The sequence below is a fragment of the Pongo pygmaeus genome, chromosome 5, assembly GCF_028885625.2.
Source record: "Pongo pygmaeus isolate AG05252 chromosome 5, NHGRI_mPonPyg2-v2.0_pri, whole genome shotgun sequence".
NCBI lineage: Eukaryota > Metazoa > Chordata > Mammalia > Primates > Hominidae > Pongo > Pongo pygmaeus.
The window spans coordinates 27,259,668-27,283,278 of NC_072378.2; the positions used below are offsets into that span (position 1 = coordinate 27,259,668).

At 39.4% G+C, this 23,611-nt stretch overlaps 2 protein-coding genes across 21 annotated transcripts in view; one reads left to right on the forward strand and one right to left on the reverse strand.

Annotated features, from left to right (window-relative positions):
* Positions 1 to 1,856: 1,856 nt before the first annotated feature.
* Positions 1,857 to 20,844, reverse strand: LOC129038058 (zinc finger protein 79-like). Of its 19 annotated transcripts, XR_008503053.1 has the most exons (8): positions 18,299 to 18,660; positions 14,131 to 14,219; positions 12,608 to 12,679; positions 11,517 to 11,612; positions 7,586 to 7,664; positions 7,200 to 7,323; positions 6,442 to 6,542; positions 1,857 to 4,225 (listed from the first exon to the last, which is right to left on the reverse strand). XR_008503053.1 is itself a non-coding variant. In XM_054490596.1 (5 exons), exon 5 carries the CDS (start codon positions 2,936 to 2,938, stop codon positions 2,381 to 2,383), a length of 558 nt encoding a protein of 185 aa, XP_054346571.1. In that variant the 5' UTR covers positions 2,939 to 4,225; positions 6,442 to 6,542; positions 7,200 to 7,323; positions 14,131 to 14,219; positions 18,546 to 19,076; the 3' UTR covers positions 1,857 to 2,380. The 19 variants fall into 19 exon arrangements, 3 of the variants coding, with proteins under 3 accessions (XP_054346571.1, XP_054346572.1, XP_054346573.1); XR_010126604.1 differs by lacking the exons at positions 12,608 to 12,679; positions 18,299 to 18,660 and adding an exon at positions 19,190 to 20,844; XR_008503052.1 differs by lacking the exon at positions 18,299 to 18,660 and adding an exon at positions 19,190 to 20,844 and having other exon boundaries at positions 11,517 to 12,679.
* ZNF391 (zinc finger protein 391) overlaps positions 18,594 to 23,611 on the forward strand; it is an 83,173-nt gene continuing 78,155 nt past the window's right edge. Inside the window, exon 1 of one of the 2 annotated variants that reach the window (XM_054490590.2) lies at positions 18,594 to 19,133. The gene's annotated coding sequence lies outside the window, so the exon portion shown is untranslated. The remainder of the gene's footprint in view (positions 19,134 to 23,611) is intronic. The other variant, XM_054490589.2, reaches the window with a different exon arrangement.

Genomic DNA, 23,611 nt, shown 5'->3' on the forward strand with positions numbered 1-23,611 from the left:
ACATGCTAGGTTAGCCAACGTAAATGTTTCTAAGTCCCATGTCGCATATAGCCAAACTGCCTCCAGAAATATTGTACCAGTAAACATGGGATTCATAACAGTATTAATATACTCAAACCCCACAACTGAATAGCATTTATTTTTAATACTCTGTGAATTTGTTAAAACAAAAAGTGTATCTAATAGTTGTTCTAAACCACGATTTTCTGAAAACAAATTAGGCCAAATATTTTTTCACATTTTATTGGTCACTTTGCATTTCTTCAGTGTCAGATCCTTAACTCTTTCCTTCTGGGTTTTATTTCATTACATCTCTTTTCTATCATATATACGACAGAAAAGTTCTTTTTTCAAACTGTCATTTGATTTTTCAGTTTTTAAGGTATTTAGAAACATAAATTTTAGTGTTTTTTGGTAGAGATAGGTATCAATTATTTTTTGTGAATATTTCAGAAAGCTCCCACAATTCCAAGAGTGTTTAAGTATTTGTGTATATATATTTACTTCTCTTATAATTTCAATTTATATTTAATCTTTAACCATCTGAGAAATGTATTGGCTATAACAACTAGCTACTTTTCTGAAAATTTACTGAATTATCCAACCACTCCTCATTTAGAATTTCATACACTAAATTATTTTATGTACTGAAAAAATTAGTGTTTTCTCTTGTGCTTTAGTGATATATCAATTGTTTTGCAGCTCCCCTGCCATGCTAACTCAGAATTATCATATTTTGGAAATATTTTGCCCACTCATCTCCCTTTTTTCCTTTCATACTAAAATTAGAATCATCTTAAATTAAGCTTACAAATATGGTTTTAACTGACAATTTTATTCACTCATCCCATAAAGGTACATAATTCCTCATGTATGAAATCAGCCTTTTCTCATTATAAAAATTTCTAAATCATTTTTGTTGTCTTGCATATTTGTTATTAAACTCATTTCCATATTTCATATTTCTACAGTTTTGTGAATATTTTTTCTATTATGCTTTCAAATTATTAGTACTTATGTGTATATAGTACTACCAATTTTACACATATTCATTTTGTAGCTGTTCACAAAATCATATGACTGTGCCATGCATTATTCCAGTGAGAAAGTCTATGGAAGTAACAGGTTCTCAGAGGGACATATAAATTCACAAAAGCTTAAACACTACTGCTTTAACTGTAAGTTTTCTCAACGACTATCTGGCAGATTCATCATTATTTATCCTTATGTGTAAGCAGTAGTCCTGGACACCAAAACAAACTCCAAACTCAGTGAGTCTGCACTAAGCCTCCAAAGCCACACGCTGGATAAGTTCCATAACAAGTGGATTTTTCCTGTCCCTAGATGATCAATTGTAAATTACAGGCTTCTGAGCTAAATCTTCATATTTTCAGGCCATTGTCTCTGTAACCATAGGAAAAAGACAACAGACTTTTCTAGACATATTAGATCTCAAAATGTACTCTCATTTACATGGCCTTTACATATTTAGGTGTGGAAATAACAAATGTACTTTCCAATTTCATCCTTTCTAGATACTTGATTAAGTAATGTTTTCCAGCCCCTTCTCAGCTGGAACATGATGACTGCCATATTCAACTTAGCAGAGGTTTATATTGCAAGATTGGGCTTGAATGAAATCCAGGTAACTTAGTCTTTATCTGTCAACAATGTGATTCTTTTTTTCTCAGTTTTTATCTAATACCATATTCTTAATCAAGGAAAGGATCTCAAACCCCTAATGTAATAATTCATAGAACTTATACCACTTTATCTCTTAGTTTTCTTCAATATTTGTGACATGTATTTTAGAAAAGTAATGCAAGGGTAATAAACAGCTACATGACACGTGCTCTATATCTTTATTGACTTCTTAATAACTACTACAAGCTCACTTGTGAATCACACCTGATGTACAATAAGTAAGTCACAATTCTGAACCACATCTATAGAAACTTGAATTCCTAGTAAATATAATAATTGAGGATCTTAAAGTTCAACAAATCAGGCATTCCAGTTTTTCAGATGAGGAAATTAAGGCCTAAAGATATGAAGTGACTTACCCCAAAGTAAAAGATCTAGTTAGTAATAGGAGCTGAGATTGAGATCCACGACTTTTAAAACCCAGAATCATGCTCTCTCCACTAAACCATGTGATCATTCTAAGTGGTCAACAGTTTCCATGACCTTCCTTCTCTTTCCCCGGGAAGGGTCTCCATATTAACCAAATTCTTAAGGCATTCAGAGAACCTCTCCAGTGTGAGGTTTTTATTGTTGTAAAAAAGAAGAGTTTTGTTTAATGGTTTCCCCACACTCAGTATGTATATTTGATTTCTCTTCACTATGAATTTTTTGGTGTTTTGTAAGATATGTGCTCTGGCTAAAAGGCTTTTCCACATTCATTACATTCATAGGGTTTCTCTTCGGTATGCATTTTCTGATGTTTTTTAAGATCTTTCCTCTGCCTAAAGGCTTTGCCACATTTACTGCATTCATAAGGTTTTTCTACAGTATGAATGACCTGACGTTGAATAAGACCAGAGCAGTAACTAAAGGCCTTTCTACATTCATTACATTTATAGGATTTTTCACTAGTATGAGTTTTCTGGTGATTTTTGAGGTCTGTACTCCGACTGAAGGCTTTTCCACATTCAGTACATTTATACGGCTTTTCTTCAGTGTGAGTTATCTGATGTTGAACAAGTGCTAACCAATCACTGAAGGCTGTTCCACAGTCAGTGCATTTATAGGGCTTCTTTCTGGTATGAATTCTCTTATGTTGAATTAGGGCTGAACAGAAACTGAAAGGTTTCCCACAGTCATTACATTCACAGGGCTTCTCTCCAGTGTGAGTTCTCTGAAAATGTCCTGAGCAGTCACTAAAAGCTTTTCCACAGTCATTACATTTGTAGGATTTTTCTCCAGTCTGAATCCTCATATGCTGTGTAAGGAATGAACTCAGGCTGAAAGTTTTCTCACATTCATTGCATTTATATGGTTTCTCTCCTGCATGACTTCCCTGATGTTGCGTAAGGATGTGCTTCTGCTAAAGGCTTTTCCACATTGCTTACATTCATAAGGCTTTTCTCCAGTGTGAGTTCTTTGGTGCTGAATAAGGGCTGAACAATCACTAAAGGCATTCCCACATTCATTGCATTTGTATGGTTTCTCTCCAGTGTGCATTCTCTGATGTTGAATGAGGTCTGAACAGTAACTGAAAGCTTTCCCAAGTCATGACATTCATAGGGTTTCTCTGCAGTATGGACAAGATGACGTTGAATAAGAGCTGAGTGATCATGGAAGGCTTTCTCACATTCATTACATTGATAGGATTTTTCTCCTGTATGCATTCCTTGATGTTGAGTAAGATGTGCACTCTGACTAAAGGACCTACCACATTCATTGCATTCAAAAGGTTTCTCTCCAGTATGGATTCTCTGATGTAGAGTAAGATGTGTGTTCTGACTAAAAGCCTTTCCACATTCAAGACATGTATAGGGCTTCTCACCAGTGTGAATTCTTTAATGCTGAGTAAGGCATGTCCTACGACAGAATGTCTTGCCACATTCAGTACACTCATAAGGTCTCTCTCCATTGTGAATTCTCTGATGTTGAGTAAGAACTCAGCAATAACTGAAGGCCTTCCCACACTCACTGCATTTGTAGGGCTTTTCTCTTGAAAGAGTTTTCTGATGATTTCTTAAGTGGGAAGTCTGATTAAATCCCTTTCCACACTCAGTACATTCATAGGGTTTCTCTCCACAATGAGTTCTTTGGTGCTGAACAAGAGTGACATGGCCCCTGAAGGTTCTCCCACATTTACTATATTTACAAGGTTTTTTTTCATCATACTTTCTTTGTATAATTAAATCTGAGTTTTGTTTGAGCATCTTTCAACATGTACCATATTTATGACAATTCTCTTCCATAGGATCTCTTTGCTCTGTAACAAGTATTGATCTTACAGTAAAATTTTTCACAAATTCATTAGATTCTATATCTCTTTTTCTGGTAGGAATTTTTGTGCAGGTAGCTATCTCTTGCCCTAGATTATTCTCCTTGTTTAGCGGCTGATTCTTAAATTGGCCTCTAGATTTCCAGATTTCTTCTGGTACAGACTTTCTCTTTGAAAATTCTTCCATCTCTAATCCTTGAGATTAATCTTCTTTTGAAATGTCCTGCTGCTCTACTCTTGACGTCTTGGTCCCAGGTTCAAGCTTCCCATCTAAAAGACACAAAAATATGACTCTACTATGTGCCAAATGAGGGAGAAAAGAAGCTGCTATATTAGGAATGGAATAATGAAATTGCAGAGTCTGAGAACATAAAATACTGAGACTATAAATACTGGGACTATAAGATAGTAATCTAGGGAGGAGTGAGATGGAAATACTAGTGGTGTGAAAGTGTCTGATACAGGGCATAATGCAATCAATGGGAATGAAGCAAACATTCTGTCAGGTGAGAAGAATGATTAGGGAAAAAACTAAATGGTGAATATTAGAAAAGAGAAACAATGAACAGGGATTAAGAAATGAAAACTGTTATCAGAGAGAAATGCTTTTTAGAAATTATCCTACGAGAAAACTACTTACTTGGCATTGAAACTATTATCTTAAAAAATACTAAGAGCTTTTTATTTTCAATAAGCTTTTATATTAGATTTTTTAGTACTTGTACAAAGTAATACTTTTAGCAATTATTCTTTGTCAAGTAACTGCTAATGTTATTGCTTTACACTTGATATAAAAAGAGCATAAACTCTAGGTTTAATGACAAAGGAAAGGATGAAAAGGGGGAAATTTACTCTTTTGAAATGAAAAAATAATTATTAGGTCTTTCTAATGACAAATCTACATTATTTTTCACTTTCAGTCATGGATAAAGAGGCAAGTAACATAAAGCACAGGGAAAAAAGGATAGCTCTTCTTCTTCAGCATATTAAAAAGTAGTCCTTCACTCTGGATTTATTCTTCAGAGAGAGTTATTATACTAATATGATGACTGAAAATTGTTTGTAAAGTCATGATTTATAATGGGTTTCATTGCAGGATGACTGGGAAGGGACCTGGCTGATTTATTAGAGGATGCCCAAATATTGGCACCTACAGTTCTTTTATCTTAGGCTGATTAATTTCCTCAGAATGAATCACTTTAACCTTCTACCTGAAAGGGAGTAGGATGTAGAAGTCCAGTAGAAGGAAAAATTGAGGTGAGGGTCTCTCCATTCAATATGTAGATTTTTACTAAACCATTTGTTTTCAATGTGTCCCCTAGATTCTGGCATATATTACACATAAAAATTAATGATTTTGTTAGCTATACTCCTAACATTCAACACTCATTTCTCATTTTAACTCTAATTTATTTATTATCACACTGGTCTATTAAAAAAAGAAAAGCAAAAACAAAAACAATAACAGCAAACAATACTTTATTATTGCTTCTCCTGTGCAAAAAGCCCTTTCTTCTTTCTTTTGCCCATCTAATTCTTGACACTACTTTGGAGCACCACTCAAATGACACTAGTCCCACAACATTCCTAACTCTCCAGTTTCCCTGATTTCTTACAACTTACTATTTTAACTTCTAATTTTAGCACTTAACAGCAGTGCTGTACATTATTTATCTATTTTCTCCTGTCTGCACATGTTGTCTTCAGAGTTATCATTTCATGTCTTAGAAAAAAGGGAAAGAACTTTGATGAAGTTTTTGGTTTATAGCTAATATTAATTGAGTTTATGCTAGGTTGACTTACAATATCAACATATCAAATCTTCCTAACAAGCCTATAAATGAGAAAATAGAATGTCAATTTCAAGGGAGGTTCAGAATACTGAAGTTACTTGTCTAAGGTACGCATAAGTCAAACTCCAGAGTCCAAGCTCTTAGTCTCTACTGCTGCCCCAAGAAGAGTCCAATATAGTAAAAAGATAATGGCTAGAGACTCAGAATATCCTGAGCTTAAATCCCAAGTCCTACTATGTGTGTGACATAAGGGGTAGGCTTCTTGTTTGGTGCCTTTTCAGTCCTACATACTGCTGACAATGTGATCTTTTTTGTTTTTTTGAGATGGAGTTTCGCTCTTGTTACCCAGGCTGGAGTGCAATGACGTGATCTCGGCTCACTGCAACCTCTGCCTCCCGGGTTCAAGTGATTTTCCTGCCTTAGCCTCCCCAGTAGCTGAGATTACAGGCATGCACCACCACGCCTGGCTAATTTTTTGTACTTTTAGTAGAGATGGGGTTTCTCTATGTTGGTCAAGCCAATATCCTATACTTGGAAAAATAAGTGTTTGATAGTGAATATCCACTTTTTAAATAATTATAGACATAAATACTAAGAGGAATATTCAACCTGTAAACTGAAATAACCACTATAGAGATGACATTTCATAGACATCTAATATTAAGAGGCAGGAACAAAAACTATGAAAGGTACCTATGGAGTTCTTAGAAGATTAGATGAATCAGAGCTTTACACTGTCATGCACATCATGAAGAGATGATTTCATAAAAGACAGTGAACTGGATCAATTTTACCTGCAAAGATAAAAGAGGGCTAAGAAGAGGTCCTCAGATTCTCAAAGAAAAGGAGTCATGTCCTTCATAAGTATATTTACAATACAGTGGTGAGAGACAAACACAAATTACAGGGTCAGAATTCAGGAAAGTAAAGTAAATCCTAGCAATCACTTTCCAAATCTGCATGGGTCACACCTTTTGTCATAAACAGGGAGGAGAAACACTTGTTTCTGAACTCAGAAATGAACCTGATCCTTCAAATCCAAGCCAAACGCAGTAAAGTATGCAAATAATAATAAACACAATAATGGCAATAATAATAGGAAAAGCAGCAACAGCTAACATTTACCAAGTCCTTATACTATATCAGGACTTTTATGCCAATCACTTATTTTATTCTGTCTTTTACAAGAAATCCTGAAGAAACAGTTTTTTTTAGGATTTTATAATATGTTATTTTTAGCCCCATTTATATAGCGAATGGCCTCAGAAGGTTTTTAAAACCCTAAGGGTTTTTAACTTAGCAGAGCCAGGACTTGGACTCAGGTCTCCTCTCCAAAACCCACATTCTGAGCCACCACATTACACTTGCCATGACTATTAACAACTAAAGATGACAAAACACTGCATGAAAATATTCTAACATGCAGAAAGAAAGTAACCTTTAACCTTTACCTAGCAAAACCAGGTTTCTATATTTTTCCAACATGTTCCTGTATATGGATTTCTGAACAGGGTCCATTTGCTTCCACTTCTCCCAGGTGATGTCCATAGCCACCTCTTCCAACGTCTTTGGTAACTAAAAACCAAATATATTTGCATTAACACCAGAAGCAATTATACTCATATGCATCCAAAGTAATAGATGAAGGTAACCAAATTGGGGGAAATGAAAGAAAGAGTATCAAGTTACATCACATATTTGTTGAGCACTCACTATGTGTTACACATCATAATCCAATTTTCTTGGAACTATAAAATAAATTTGAGACATTATCCTGGCCTTTTATCTTAAAATTTTGGGCAAAAAAGATTTGTAGGCCAGGCATGGTGGCTCATACCTGTAATCCCAGCACTTTGGGAGGCCAAGGCGGGCAGATCACTTGAGTCCAGCCTGGGCAAGGTGGTGAAACCCTGTCTCTACAAAAAATACAAAAAATTAGTCAGGCATGATGGCACACATGGGTGGTCTCAGTTACTCGGGAGGCTGAGGTAGGAGGATCACCTGGGCCCAGGAGTTTGAAGCTGCAGTGAGCCTGGGGTGACAGAATGAGACCCTATCTCCAAAAAAAAAAAAAAAAAATTTGTATGCATAAAGTAGGTAAATAATAAAATAATATAAACCAATGACAAATAGTATAGTTAAAACAATAAGTGCTAACATTAAAGTAAATCAGCCTGAATAAGGAAAGGTTTCCTAGAGGAAATAGAACACAAGAAGGACTTCAAAAGAGATCATAAGCAGTCTTTTTTTTTTTGAGTCGGAGTTGCTCTGTCACCCAGCCTGGAGTGCAATGGTGCAATCTTTGGCTCACTGCAACCTCCGCCTCCCAGGTTCGAGCAATTCTCCTGCCTCAGCCTCCTGAGTAGCTAGGATTACAGGTGCCCACCACCATGCCCAGCTAATTTTTGTATTTTTAGTAGAGACGGGGTTTCACCATATTGGCCAGGCTGGCCTCTTGGCTAGGCTGGTCTCAAACTCCTGACCTCAGGTGATCCACCTACCTTGACCTCCCAAAGTGCTGGGATTATAGGCCTGAGTCATTGCACCTGGCCCATAAGTAGTCTTTTTTAAACTTCTAGGGAGACCCATGAAGAGATCAAGAAATCTCTTTAGTGGGTAGTAAACCTTATTTAACAGTGTAGACTCTAGAGCTAGACCTAGATTCAAATCCCAGGTTTACCACCTACCAACTATAGAATCTTGGGCAGTTAAACTCTGTCTCATCTACAAAATGGGGACAATAACAAGTCCTATATCTCAGGCTTATTACAAGGATTAAATGAGTTAACGTAAAGCACTTAGAACAGAGCCAAGAATATAGAACTCACTATCTAAAAGTTAACATTACTTTTAGTGAAAGACTAGAATGAATAACAAGAATGTTATTCATCTTGAATGATATTATTTGCTATTCATATTGAATTACATTATTTGTCATTCAACAATAATGTCTTGACATGCTTGAGTGCCTGGTACATAGTGTGGGTACAATAAGTCATAGATGAATATGTGACTCTTCATTAGTCTCTATTGGGGCAGAAACGTAGGATCTAAAATATGCTGCAAAGCCTTTTCTTTTAGACACAAACAATATTCGTGTAATGCAAAAGAATTTACAAAGTATCGGGTATTACATGTATTATGTACTCAAATGCATCGATTATTATAAAGCAAATATAAGGTTTGTTAAAGGAAGATAGATTGACAAAGTATATGTATTATCAAATTTTGAAAAACAGAGAAAAGTCTTTTCCTGGGAAGCATTCTTGAGTTTACAGAGTACAAAATTGAATATTGTCAAGTATTTATATTTAAAGTTGATCAATTTTATTAATAAAAAAGCAAATTTTACAGTTATCGCAATGCCTACTGATTAGTTTTCTCCCTCAAAGCATTTTTAGGATACTTTTGTTTTGAATAAGTGATCGAACTAATAAACATTTATTCATTCAACATGTATTTATTGAGCACTGCGCTAGGCACTGAAAATACAATGCTAAACAAAAATCAGAAATAGCACATGATTTCATAGAGCTGAGTGTCTAGTAAATGATAACCAAACAATCACACACAAATATAAAATTGTAACTGTTACAAATGTCTTTTAAAAAAGAGTCACATGGCTGGGCACAGTGGCTCACGCCTGTAATCCTAGCAATTTGGGAGGCTGAGGTGGGCAGATCACCTGAGGTCAGGAGTTCGAGATCAGCCTGGTCAACATGGTGAAACCCTGTCTCTACTAAAAATACAAAAATTAGTCAGGCATAGTGGCGCATGCCTGTAATCCCAGCTACTTGGGAGGCTGAGGCAGGAGAATTGCTCGAACCCGGGAGGCAGAGGCTGCAGAGAACCGAGATCGTGCCACTGCACTCCAGCCTGGGTAACAAAGCGATACTCTGTCTCAAAAAAAAGAGTCACATGATGTTATGAGAACCTTTAATAAGGGCATCTGACCTGGACATTGTGTTAGTGGAGGTTCATATCAGAAGGCATTGCTTGAACTCATTTTGGAAGGATGGATAGGCATTGCCTTGGTGAAAAAAGTAAAGAAAATCACACCAAGCAGAGGAAATAGCAAGTGTGAAGGCACCATCATGACAGGGGGAATGGGGAGGAAGAGAGATTGAAAGAAGGCCAATGTGAATAGAGCAAAGAAGGTATACATGAAGAACGGGGGAAGAACTGAGACTGAAAATTAGAGGCCAGCCACATGAGGCTCACAGGCCATGCAAAAAGTATGGCATCTTTATCCTGACAGCATTAGGGAGCCATTTAAGAGTCGTAAGCAAAAAGGTGACAAAATCAAATTTGAGAGCTGCAAAAGACCCTTCTGGCAGTAGGTGGAGTAAGTAGAAGTAGAAGGGCCAGAATGGACATGGAAAAATATTTGTGTGGATGCTCCAGGAATCTAGGCAAGAAATGATGAGGACATGAATTAAAGATAAAGCGAGTAAAGACAGAAAGAAGTGATAGATTTGAAATATATTTTGGAAATAAATTTGACAAGGTTTGATGGCAACCTGGATACACAGATGAAGGGAAGGGGATTATAAAGATGGATTTCTGGACTCTGGCTAGAGTGGCTAAATAGATGGAGTGACACTGTGGATTTTGTTTGATTAATGCAGAAATAATTAAGAAAGTTCTGGATGAAGGGAAATCACACCAGATAGAAATTCTGATTCCCAAAAAGAAATAGAGAAATAAAAAGCATTTAGAAATCATTGGGCAAATTAAAATTTGTTTTTAAAAGTTTGCTTTTATCTTTATTTTTTTCCTCTTTTTCTTTTTTCAGACGGGTTTTTCTCTGTCATCCTGGCTGGAGTGCAGTGGCACAATCTCGGCTCACTGCAACCTCTGACCCTGGGTTCAAATGATCCTCCCACCTCAGCCACCCAAGTAGCTGGGACTACGGGCATGCACCACCAGGCCTAGGTATTTTTTTTTAAGTTTTAGTAGAGACAGGGTTTTACCATGTTGGCTAGGCTGGTCTTGAACTCCTGAGCTCAAGCGATGCACCTGTCTTGGTCTCCCAAAGTCCTGGGATTACAGACATGAGCCACCACGCCTGGCTGCTTTTGTCTTTATTTCTTTATAATACATATAACTATTTAAAATATATACATAACATTTTCTTGAACAACTTATAACATATGTAGATTTAACACACAGAACAACAAGCAGAACAAAAAGAATGAGGTGTCATAATTGAACACATATAGTTGCAAGGCTTCCACATTTTTTTGTGAAGTGACACATTAAATCTAAGAAGATTGTGAGGAAGTAACGATATATATTGTAATCCCTAGAGCAACTACTAAAAACATAGTTTGAAAGTCTGTAAGAAAATGTAAGATTTTCAAGAGAAAACCTTAAAATTCAGCCAGATGAAGATTAAAATTAATATATCAAATTAAGTTTTCCACAGAAGTGTTAGGGACTGCCAAGATTATCAAGGAGGCATTTTGAGGTTGGAGATCATAAACTTTTAATTGTTTTAAATCATTCAACACTTATTCAACACAAGTTTAACGAGTACTATATGCTAAATACTCTAGGCACAGTGATATAACAGTGAAAGAGACTAAAAAACAAAACAAAACAAAAAGAAAAGAAAAACTCTGCCTACATAGAGCATACTCAAAAAAAAACAATACACTCGCTACATAAATACATTGTATATTATTTACTGGTCTGTTCTTGCATTGCTACAAAGAACTACCTAAGACCAGGTTAATTTATAAAGAAAATAAATTTAATTGACTCACCATTCCACAGGCTGTACAGGAAGCACACCTGGGGAGGCCTCAGAAAACTTACAATCATGGTGGAAGGTGAAGGGGAAGCAGGCATGCCTTACCTGGCTGGAGAAGGAGGAAGAGAGAGAGAAAGGGGAGGTGCCACACACTTTTAAACAACCAGATCTTGTGAGAACTCACTCACTGTCAAAAGAACAGCAAGGTGGATATCTGCCCCCATGATCTATCACCTCCTACCAGGCCCCTCCTCCAACACTGGGGATTATAATTCAACATGAAAGTTGGCGGGGTAGGAACCCCACTCTTCCAGGAACAGCTGCAGCTGCCCAGCTGTGGCTGTGGACCTGGGTATCCCTGTGCTCTTGTGGGCCCTGGAAGCCCTGTCCTCCACAGGCTCCAAAGTGCCTGCTCCCACTGCTTGGCATCTCCCTGGTCCTGGCATCCACTCTGATTTTACAGCAAAGTTGAGGCTGAGCCTGGGTGCAGTCACGACCTGACCAGGTGTGCTCAGGGCAGTGCTGACATGCCATCCCCTGCCAGCTTTCCCCGCTCCGGACTTTGGGCACTGAAGAGCATGGGAAGGAGGCTGGAGCCAGGTTGAGGGTGGCTCAGTGTGGGCCTTCAGGCCCAGCACGAACAGCCTGGGCACCATGGAGGACATAATTGATGGTGGCAGGGGGCAGACAGGCTCCTGGGTGGAAAGGGGTGGGTCCCCTTTGAAGCCCCACTTTCAAGCCAGGGATGGCCTAATGCATGGGAGCTGGGCTGTCAGTTCTGGCTGCAGTCCACAGCCTGGCCTTAAGTGAGAACTTCTGGCGCTTTTTCCAGCCACCCGTGGCCACCCATGGACCAATCGGCATGCACTTCCTCCCTTCTGAGCTCATAAAAACCTCAGACTCAGTCAGATTCAAACAGACATCGGGAGGACCTGCCTGCGGAAACGAGCTACCCACTGCAGATCTCCTCTCTGCTGACAGCTGGACACTCATGTAGACAACCTGTCTGCGGAAAGAAGCCACCCACTTTGGGTCTCCTGAGAGCTGTTCTGTCACTCAATGAAGCTCCTCTCCACCTTGCTCACCCTCCAGTTGTCCACATACCTCATTCTTCCTGGACATGGACCAATCATGGGCCAAAAACTTGGGACCCGCCAAATGGAAGGACTGAAAAAGCTGTAACACAAACAGGGTTGAAACACGCCTCCCCACTTGCCACATTGCAGACAATGAAAAGAAGAGCTGCAGCCCTTAAGTGAGCCTAGATCTAGAGACTCCCTGAGCCAGCACTATGACACCCTCTTTCGGTCTCTGTGGCTCCTGGCATCTCCAAGCTTCCAGAAGTCATTGCTTTCCCCTTGTCCAGACATGGGTGCCCACCGTGGAAGTACTTCCATTGCATGCGGTACATCTGTTCCAGCTGCAGCCTTGCATGGAGCTACTTGCACCACCACAGCAGCCAGCGTGCTTGGTTGTGCTCACTGGCCAGACCCCATGCTCACTTGCCCACACACCTCTTGCTGTGTGGCTCACCCTTGGCAGATGTGGGATCTGAGACAGTAGTGTGAGTTGAGCGCAGCCTGCCAGGCTGAGTGGGTGGAACAAGCCCAGTGGTAAAACCAATACTCAATTACTCAGGCAGAAGGAGCTGCTGGCCATAGAGGCTTCTGGCTGGCGAAGCAATAACCCAAGGATCCTATGACATTTTCAACTTGTCTTATATGCCTTAACATAATCTATTTACAATGCTAACTTACCCCAATTAGTTTCCCACCCATGTCCCCTCCACAGCACACTGGTGTCTCTTCCAAAGCACCTTATTCCTCTTAGATATTCTAGGTTTTCTTAACTGGAGTTACTTTTAATTCCTTTCTCTTTCATCCCCTAAATCTAAACCAAACCATTACTGTCCCTTACCAAAACAAGCTGTGTCATGGCATTTTTTTTTCAAAAGTTTCTAATAATTCACAATCAGCTCTACGACAAAGTCAAACCCTTAGTCCTACTTAGCACAGCAAATTTCACCCTTAAAAATTTTAATATATGGCTACTACCCATTGCCCCATAGAAGACACGGTCTCTTCTACCTCTAAGTTTTGTCTTATATTTTCTCCCCTTAAAATCCCTCAGTTCTCCTTTGACCAAATTGCAACCATATCTCAGTGCACTCCAAAATTCCACCCCTTCATAAAATCCTCCAAATCACACTCTCCTTCTCTGAACTCCTATGGGATGTTTTCTCTTTACCACTTAAAATGGCTGTGTGTGTTTCCCTGAATTCTTCCTTAACTCCTTGGTTAGACAAGGCTGCTGAAGAACTGAATACCACAGACAATGCCTAATTGAGAGCCTGCCTGCTATGCTAGTTATCAAATGCTGGTTACTAAATGCTATGCTAGTTACCAGAAACAAACAAACAAACAAAAACAAAAACATTATGGGAAGGCAGGCGGCAATAGACAACCAACCTTATAAAATTCATGATCAAAGAGAATAGGCCTTGGTTCCTAGAAAATAAAATATCTGGAATTCAAGTGACTGAATTGAAGTTTTTTGGGCCCCAAACCACAAGAATGAAAGTAGAAAATATAAGATATTTCAGGAAATGAAAAGAAAATCCTACTCACCCTGAATCCAGCCATCAAGGGCCTAGCAGTCATTCTCTCTTCTTCTGGGCTCTTCTCTTGAAGAAGGGCAGAGTCTTGAGACAGTGGCTCTGAGGGAAGAGAGGAGCTATGAAGAAGTCAGCTTGTGTCTATAGCAACCACTTGATATTCTAGAAGTACACTCTCCAATATGGTAGCCATTCCCCACATGTAGCTATTTAAATTAAAATTAAATAAAAGACTTAATTCTTCAATTGCAATAGTCACATTTCAGTGCTCAATAGCTAATGTGGTTAGTGGCTACTGTACTGAGCAATGTATACATCAAAAATATCCACAAAAGTTATATTACATAGCACTGATCTAGAAATCCACATACATGGTATGTTTCTGAAGTCATACCAACTGAATCTTCAGCTCCAGGAAGTAAAGGCAACCAAACATTCCTTGCCACCTCATGACCACAGAAAGGCCACAGGCATTGCATTCTCAATAGTTTGAATGTTTGTCTTCCCAAACCTCTTGTTGAAATTCAATTCCCAATTTTGGAGGTGGGCCTAATGGGAAGCTTTGGATCATGGCGGCGCATCCCTCATGAATGGCTTGGTATTGTCCCCCATAATAAGGTTCTCACTCTATTAGTTCCTGCAAGAGCTGATTTTTTTTTTTTTTTTTTTTTTTGGTTGAGATGGAGTCTCACTCTGTCGCCAGGTTGGAGTGCAGTAGCACAATCTTGGCTCACTGCAACCTCCGCCTCCCGGGATAAAGCGATTCTCCTGCCTCAGCCTCCTGAGTAGCTGGGACTACAGGCACCCACCACCACTCTAGGCTAATTTTTGTATTTTTAGTAGAGATGGGTTTCACCATGTTGGCTAGGATGGTCTCAATCTCTTGACCTCGTGATCCATCCGCCTCGGCCTCCCAAAGTGCTGGGATTACAGGTGTGAGCTACTGCGCCAGGCTAGAGCCGGTTGTTAAAAAGAGCCTGGTCCCCCCCTCCGCTCTCTCTTTCTTCTTCTCTTGCCATGTAATCTCTGCACATGCCAGCTGTCTTTCACCTTCCACCATGAATGGAAGCAACTTGAAGCCATCACCAGAAGTAGATGCTGGAGCCATTCTTTTTATATAATCTACAGAACTATGAGCCAAATAAGCTTCTTTTCTTTCTAAATTAACCAGCTTTGGTATTCCTTTACAGCAATAGAAGCAGTCTAAGACACCATCCATGGTTTAAGTAGGTTCCAGATAACAAGAGCAGTTACCTAGACTCTATCATAGCATTTACTACCTGTTTTGAAATTATCTTTTGGAGTATCTTTTGCCATCCCCACCCCTACACACGAATCAAGATTTTCCCATCTTTATATTCCTAATAACAAAACCGTGCCTGGCATATATATGTAAGTCTTGATATGTTTGATGAAATGAATAGACTAGGCTAAAATTTGTGTCAAACTAATAATTTAGATTTTAACATATAGAATTCTCACAGTCATTCAGCTCTGTGATAAGGACTCTTACAGGCACTGGGGATGCAACAAGTACAAGACAGAATGAAGCCCCTATGAGAGGGGCAGCAAAAAAAAAAAAAAAAAAAAAAGCAAAACTAAACCAAACCATACAAGCATATATAAACTCAAGTAGTTACGAACATATCCCCAAAAAAGTAGAATAAAAGGATAAACAAGACCTTTATTTTAGATGGCATGGCCAGGGAAAACTTTTCTGAGAAGGAAACATTTTTATCGGACTTGTGTAAAAAGAGAGAGTAAGCCATAAAAATATCTGTGGGCAGACTGAGAAAACAGCAAGTGCAAAGTCCGCAAACAAAATCTTGAGGTTGGAATATCCTTGTCATGCTCTAAGAAGAACAAGGAGGCCAACATAAGCTAATAGAGTGTAAAAATGAGGAATTTATCATTAAGTGCTATAAAATAATGCTGTCGCCCTTGGTTTTTCAAGGATATAGGAGAAATTACTTGGCAAATCCTTTCAACATAGGGCATACTGCCCTTATTATCAGAGGCAGTGTTGGTTAATGGAATAAACACTCCACTGGGATTGAAGAACCCTGAATTCTAATATCTGAGTTAGTAAAATGCTGTACAGCATTAAGCAAGTCACTAACTTCCTTGAACCTTTGTTTGTTCGGTAACAAAACAATAGGGATAAGAGTAACTGTTCCTCTTGTTTTACAGAACTTTGTAGGGAATAAGAAAGATGTAAGATTTTTAAAAGATCCTCTGAATGTAAACATTCGAAGGAAGAGGTTTAGGACACTGCTTCTCAAACTATGGTCTGTAGATCAGCAGCATCAGCATCACCCGGGAACTTGCCAGAAATGCAAATTGTTAGGCCCAACCCCAGACTTACTGAATCAAAAACTCTGGTGGTGAGTTTAGCAATGTGTTTAACAAATCCTCCAGGTGACTCTGATGCGTACTCAAGTTTAAGAAGCACAAGTTTATAAGAAAATGAAATTGTTAAAGCCAGCTCCTGAGAGATCCAAGCAATGGAGGATGTCCTCTTGGAGGTTTAGAATGTTATCGCTTGCAGCTGCCATGAGCTAGTTATTTTATTTTTATTTAGTTATTTATTTATTTTTTGAGAGGGAGTCTCGCTCTGTCGCCCAGGATGGAGTGCAGTGGCACAATCTCGGCTCACTGAAAGCTCCGTCTTCCGGGTTCACGCCATTCTCCTGCCTCAGCCTCCCGAGTAGCTGGGACTACAGGCGCCCGCCACCACGTCCGGCTAATTTTTTTTTTTTTTTTTTTTTTTTTTTGGTATTTCTAGTAGAGACAGGGTTTCACCGTGTTAGCCTGGATGGTCTTGATCTCCTGAACTCATGATCTGCCCGCCTCGGCCTCCCAAAGTGCTGGGATTACAGGGGTGAGCCACCACCCCCGGCCATGAGCTAGTTATTATATTGAATGTTTCACATAAACCAGAGGAACTCAACAGACAGGACGTAGTCCTTGTATTTAGTGGAAGAAATAACTACTGGCATTTAATTTGTAGGAGTCAGGGATCCCAAATGTCCTTCAGCACAGGACAATCCCAAACAATTTTTTAATGTTTTGCAGGACATTCAGATGGGTAAAAATTTTATTGATAATTATCAGAGCCTAGAACCTAACTCTTTTTTTACACACAACCACAGAGTCTTTTTCTTTTCTTTCTTTTTTTTTTTTCAGTGCTAATATATGATGATTTTCTATAAGGACAACTATGGTCTAAATCAAGGTACTTTGTTCTGAATTTTACTGAGATTCGATCATTTTATCAGCCTGAGTTGCAGTGTATTCTCTTTTATTTCTCCTTTATTGTAGAATGAGGGCATCATATGGCTTTAAAATATGTAGGTTAAGCTTATTGCCAATTTAATGAATTTTATTTCTGGATAGAAATGGGGGCATTACAAAATATTTGTTATACAAAGAGTCTGCTTGGTCTGAAAAGAGTTGAAAACTATTGCGATATATTGGGTCATTTAACCTCACAACAACCCACTATGAAAGTTAAATCCCCCAAAAAGGTTAAATAACTTGCCCAAGGTTACCACAGAGCCAAAAAGTTTCAAAGCCAGGATTCAAATTCAGACCTGTTTGGATTCAAAATCCTGGCTCAAGAAAAATGTATGTTCACACAAAAACCTGTAGGTGAACATTTACAGCAGCATCATTCATAATTACTAAAATCTGGAAATGATACAAGTGTCCTTCAAAAGGTGAGATTTTTTTTTAAAAAACCTGATACATCTATATACAATATTATTTAGCAATAACAATATTATTCTGCAAAAAAGAAGAAAGTGACACAATAATGTGGCCACCTTAAAGGCTTCATACTGAGGGAGAGCAGCCAGTGTGAAAACGTACATACTGTATTATTCCACTTATATGACACTCTGGAAAACACAAAACTATAGAGATGGAGAACAATCAGTGGCTGCCAGGGTTAAGGGTGGGGAAAGAGTGTAAATATAAACAGGTAGCACAAGGAAGTTTTCTGGAGTGAATGAAACAGCTCTGTATCCTGTGGTGGTAGTTACCCAAATCTAAACATGTTCTAGAACAGTATGCCTCCCCCATGCCAATTTTATGTATGATAATTTTAAAATTAACTAAACCAGGCTGTTTCCATTGTACTATGATAGATAAAAGGCTGGCGTGGGGAAAGGGGTACGTACATTTGAAGTGACCCAGAGAGGGGTTTTGGTCGTCTTCATACAGCCCCTACTACACAAGCGTGAAATTTCGCTTTCTTCCACTTTCTCACGAAAACTCGCGCGCGTGTGTGTGTGTGTGTGTTTTCCTCAGCCTTCAGGTGAGGAAAGGGAAAGGTCTCCTTTCTCAAATCAGTTCCCAGAACACACTCGCTCTTGAGCTGGTCTATTTCTTATCTCTCTTCAGGCAAAGTCGTATCCTCCACCTTACCTGCTCCAGCCGCTGTGACATCACGCAGGTTCCGTTCCCTGCACTACCGCTGGTTATGTTTCCTTAGTGACCCTAGGCCTCTTCCAGGAGAGTCCCTGGTCCCAGCCAGCGGGAGCGGCTTCTCCAGTTTTTGGCTCTCGGGGAGTTCGCCTCGTCCCTCGCTCTCAGATAACCACCTATTTCTGACGTCTGGAGGCCGGGCTGAGCCCGGAATTTTATGACCAGCGCCCGCTGGCCGTCGTCACACTCTAATTTCTCGCAAAACTCCCGGGGACCCTTCTTAATGTCAGTAGCCACAGTCGCCGCCGCTACTGCGCCTAGAAGCCTTCCACGACCCTCAACCCCACACGGCCTCGAGCTGGCTCGGGTTCCCGCAGGATACACTGCACGCCCAGTGGCCTGGAGGGCGCGTCCCGGGCTCCCCTACGCCTTTTGGAATCAGCGACAGACGCAGGTATAAAAGAGAGCCTCCACTCCCACCTCTCCAGGGCTCCCCACCCGCTCCTTCTGGCCGCTTTCTCTTGAAAGAGCAAGGCACCCCTAGAAGCTTCAGGCTCCTCCACAGGCGAGTGCCTACCCACCTATCAGGTAAGACTTGCAACTGACACTTAGCGCGCGGAGGAGCGCGCTGACAAAGGGTTTACCTGTCCGAAGAGAACTGCGCTTGCATGGCTTGGCTGTGGGCCGGCTGGCTCTTGTCCGCAGACTACATTTCCCAGGGTTGTCTGCGGCTGGAGAGATTTAGGGTTTGGGGCGTGGCTAGCACAGGCCTGAGATCCTAATTGGGAGGTGTAGGCATGGTGGCTGGAGAGTCCGATCTATGTGACACTTCCACTGTGACTAGGGTATAACGTGAGTAATTTGTATGCTGTAAAGTTCCTCTGCATTACATCATTGACAGATCTCTAGTAAGCAAAGGACAAAAACAGGTTCTCATTATCTCTTTTATAACACACAAACATTAAACCACTAATTAAAAATCACAGGGTCCCAGAAAAATCAGACACCTTTATTCCACAATAAAAATAGCCAATTAAGCACACACTGTATGTCAGGCTCTCTTCTAAGTACTTTACATGTTTTATCGCATTTGAGAAGGCAAAAATCAGCCCTGCTATTAACCAGACTCAATGACACTGACAGGCTGCTGCAAAGTTAACATCAAGCAATATTTCTACCAAAATCATACTGTAGCAGCTGTAAAGTGTCATAATTGTTAAAGGTGGAGGGAGTCCAGGTTCTCGGCATCTTGAACAAAGAATTGAACAAATCGCACAAACAAAGCAAGGAAGAGACAAAGGGATTTATTGAAAGTGAAAGTACACTCCACAGTGTGGGAGGGGGCCGAGCATAGGAACTCAAAGACACCGTTACAAAATTTTTGGGAGTTTAAATACCCCCTAGAGGATTCAATTGGTTACTTCGGGTTCGCCCTATGTAAATGGAGAGGATGAAGTAAAGTTACAGTCATTTAAGGTGTAAGTCCTATGGAGAAGATATTTCCTGCTATACCTGAAGTGTGAACCAGCTGTTATGTTCCCTGCCTCCAGGCCCTATTTTCCTGCCTCAGTAATCACTCTCTTTAAATGTTTATTGTTTCCTTACCAATGACATGCCCACCTTTGTCTTGCTACTCTCACTAAAAAAAAGATAATCTTGTTTGCTGAAATCATAAGATTGTCAAGAATTTTGCTATTTGAAATGAATGAATTATTAATGAATTATTATTAACACATTACAGATGAGTAAATAGTCACAGAGAGGTTAAGTAACTCACCCAAGTTCATTCACTTGATTTGGCTACAGGAGCACATATTCTTACTTGCCGTAGAAACAGGCCCAAGATGTTATTAAAGTTTCACAACTAGCAAATGGCAAAACTAGGATTAGAATCCCTTTCTATTCCCAGTTCAGTCTTTTTCCTTATACTACCTCACTGTGGTATTTTTTGGATTGGGGTGTATGTGTGTATGTGCTCTCTAGCTCCTCTGCCTGATCTTGTATACATCTCTGTATTACAAATGACAACATCTCTGGGATCCAGTCTCTTCATACTTAAAATAGAAATGAAATCAGTTTCCATCCATTGATAAGCTATAACCTTATCAAGACCAGCCTGGCCAACACGGTGAAACCCCATCTCTACTAAAAATACAAAAAAATTAGCTAGGTGTAATGGCGAGCGCTTGAAGCTACTCAGGCAGCTGAGGCAGGAGAATCGCTTGAACCCAGGAGGTGGAGGTTGCAGTGAGCCGAGATTGCGCCACTGCACTCCAGCCTGGGCGACAGAGCAAGACTCCCTCTCAAAATAAATAAATAAATAATAAAATACGTACACATTCTTGTGAAGTTTGTAAAAATAGGTATTTAGGTGCCTCCTGCCTTGAGATTATTCCTAAGTGGCTCCTTCCACCCATTGTTATGAAGATTAAATGAGTTAATAATGTAATGGTTGTGAGAACACAACCTGGCAAGTGACACAAGGAGCATCTAAAGGGAATTGTGAACAACTGAGTCAGACGGAAATGAGAATTAAGTATCTAGAACCTCAGTGCTCCAAAATGAAAAATTGCCATGAGGATTCAAATAAAGCAGGATTGGAAAAATATAAACAATTCAATCTGGAAAATTAAAAATTAGAAAATCATTGTCAAATAAACTAGGCAAGATTAATGAAAGACTAGTAGAAAGAAGAAAGCTCCTGTAGCTTCTCATTAGAAACAACAGAGGAGACAACCAGAATTCCGACCACAAGGCCAATTTGATTCAACTTGGTGTTGTCAGTCTCATTAGCCATTTAGTGCTGTGAAAGGAAAATATCTTGGGCCCCCAATATCACTAAGGAAAACTCAAGCTGGAAACTGCTTAGGGCAAACCTGCTTCCCATTCTATTCAAAGTCACCCCTCTGCTCGCTTAGATGCATATCTAATTTGCCTCCTTTGGAAAGGCTAATCAGGAACTCAAAAAATGTAACTGTTTATGTAACACTTACCTGTAACCTGGAAGCTCCCTCCCAGCTTCAAGTCTTCCTAACTTTGCTTCAAGTTGTCCTGCCTTTCCAGATGGAACCAATGTACTTCTCGAATATATTCATTGATGTCTCATGTCTCCCTAAAATGTATAAAACCTAGCTATGCCCTGACCACCTTGGGCACATGTCGTCAGGACTTCCTGAGACTGTGCCACTGGCACATCCTCAACCTTGGAAAAAAATTTTCTAAATTAACTGAGACCTGTCTCAGATTTTCTGGGTTCGCAGTGTTTAATAGCTATCTTAGTCCAAGAAGAAATTCAGTGGTTCCTGCTTTAAGTTCACAACCTTCAATGATGCAGCAAGAGATGGAAAAATATATATACACATATATGTGTGTGTAACGTGTATATGTATATTTGTGTGTGTGTTTACATATATAGAGAAAAATAAATGCTGCTGAATTTGGATCCGGATCCTATATATTTACAAACTTCACAAGAATGTGTACATGTTTTAAAGAAAAAAATTGCATGATCTGAAGAAGAAATAATATTGAATGGTCTATTTATATAACTTGTTTCCAAATATTTTAATTGATGTATAACTTTGAAGTATACAGGTGGGTTTTAACGAATATATGTTCCTGAGTAAAAACTACCCCTAGTCATCATATAGAACATTTGTTTCTTCCCATAAAGTTCCCTGGCACCCCTTTTTAGTCAATTTCACTCGCTTCAGTGTGAAGAGACCACTAAACAGACTTTGTGTGCGCAATAAAGCTTTTTAAATCACCTGGGTGCAAGCGGGCTGAGTCCAAAAAGAGAGTCAGCGAAGGGAGATAGGGGTGGGGCCGTTTTATAAGATTTGGGTAGGTAAAGGAAAATTACAGTCAAAGGGGAGTTGTTCTCTGGCGGGCAGGGGTGGGGGTCACAAGGTGCTCAGTGGGGGAGATTTTTGAGCCAGGATGAGCCAGGAGAAGGAATTTCACAAGGTAATGTCATCAGTTAAGGCAAGGACCGGCCATTTTCACTTCTTTTGTGGTGGAATGCCATCAGTTAAGGCAGGAACAGGCCATTTAAATATTACTTCTTTTGTGATTCTTCAGTTACTTCAGGCCATCTGCATATATACGTGCAGGTCACAGGGGATGCGATGGCTTAGCTTGGGCTCAGAGGCCTGACAGTCAATATTCCTGTATATAACATTTTAGTGATTTCCCATTAAGTGTATAAAATAAAAACATTTTTATTAAAAATGTATTTGAAGCTGTGCATGGTGGCATGTGCCTATGGTCCCAGCTATTTGGAAGGATCTCTTTAGCCTATGGGTTTGAAGCTGCAGTGAGCTATAACTGTGCCACTGCACTCTAGCCTGGGTGACAGAGCACGACTCTTTCTCTAAAAAAAAAAAGTGTATATTCCTCTATATATATACATATGAATCATAGATTCTACAATGAAAATTTATGTTGTACTTTATTTGAACCCTTGCTCTTGGTATTTGTAACTAACAACTGATTTTGCAAATGAAAACCAGCATTACTGACCTTTACATACTCAAACTGCTTCACATGCCAGTTGTTACAGCTGTGCTAAAACTACAAGGTCATTAACCCAACAACAGATGAAGTTAATTGAAATTTTATTTGTATTTTCCATTTATTGTCACTGTAAATTTTATTTGTATTTCCCATTTATTGTCACCTAAAGAAGTAGAGAGAAATAATTTCAGTATATTATTGCCATGTCTGTTAGTTTGGTGGTGTTACACTTGTTGCAGTGCCATATAATTTGGAGTATACTTTGTTAGACTTGAACTTATACTGATTAACAGTCACCTAAAACTAAACAGAAATAAATACAAAGGGAAGAGCACAGTATTTTTTGTGATGGGAAAGCAGAATAAATCAAGTTTTCCAGTTCCACCATATTTAGGTCATTTCTCCTCCTCCTATGTTGTAGGTATCACAAGGAAACTGATTTATCCTTATCTTACCTTTCAATCTAAAGCCCAGTCTCTTAAAATGACATGATCTCACTTAATGTGGATAACTAGGATTAAAAACTCCAGGACAACCCAGTCATCAGGGGA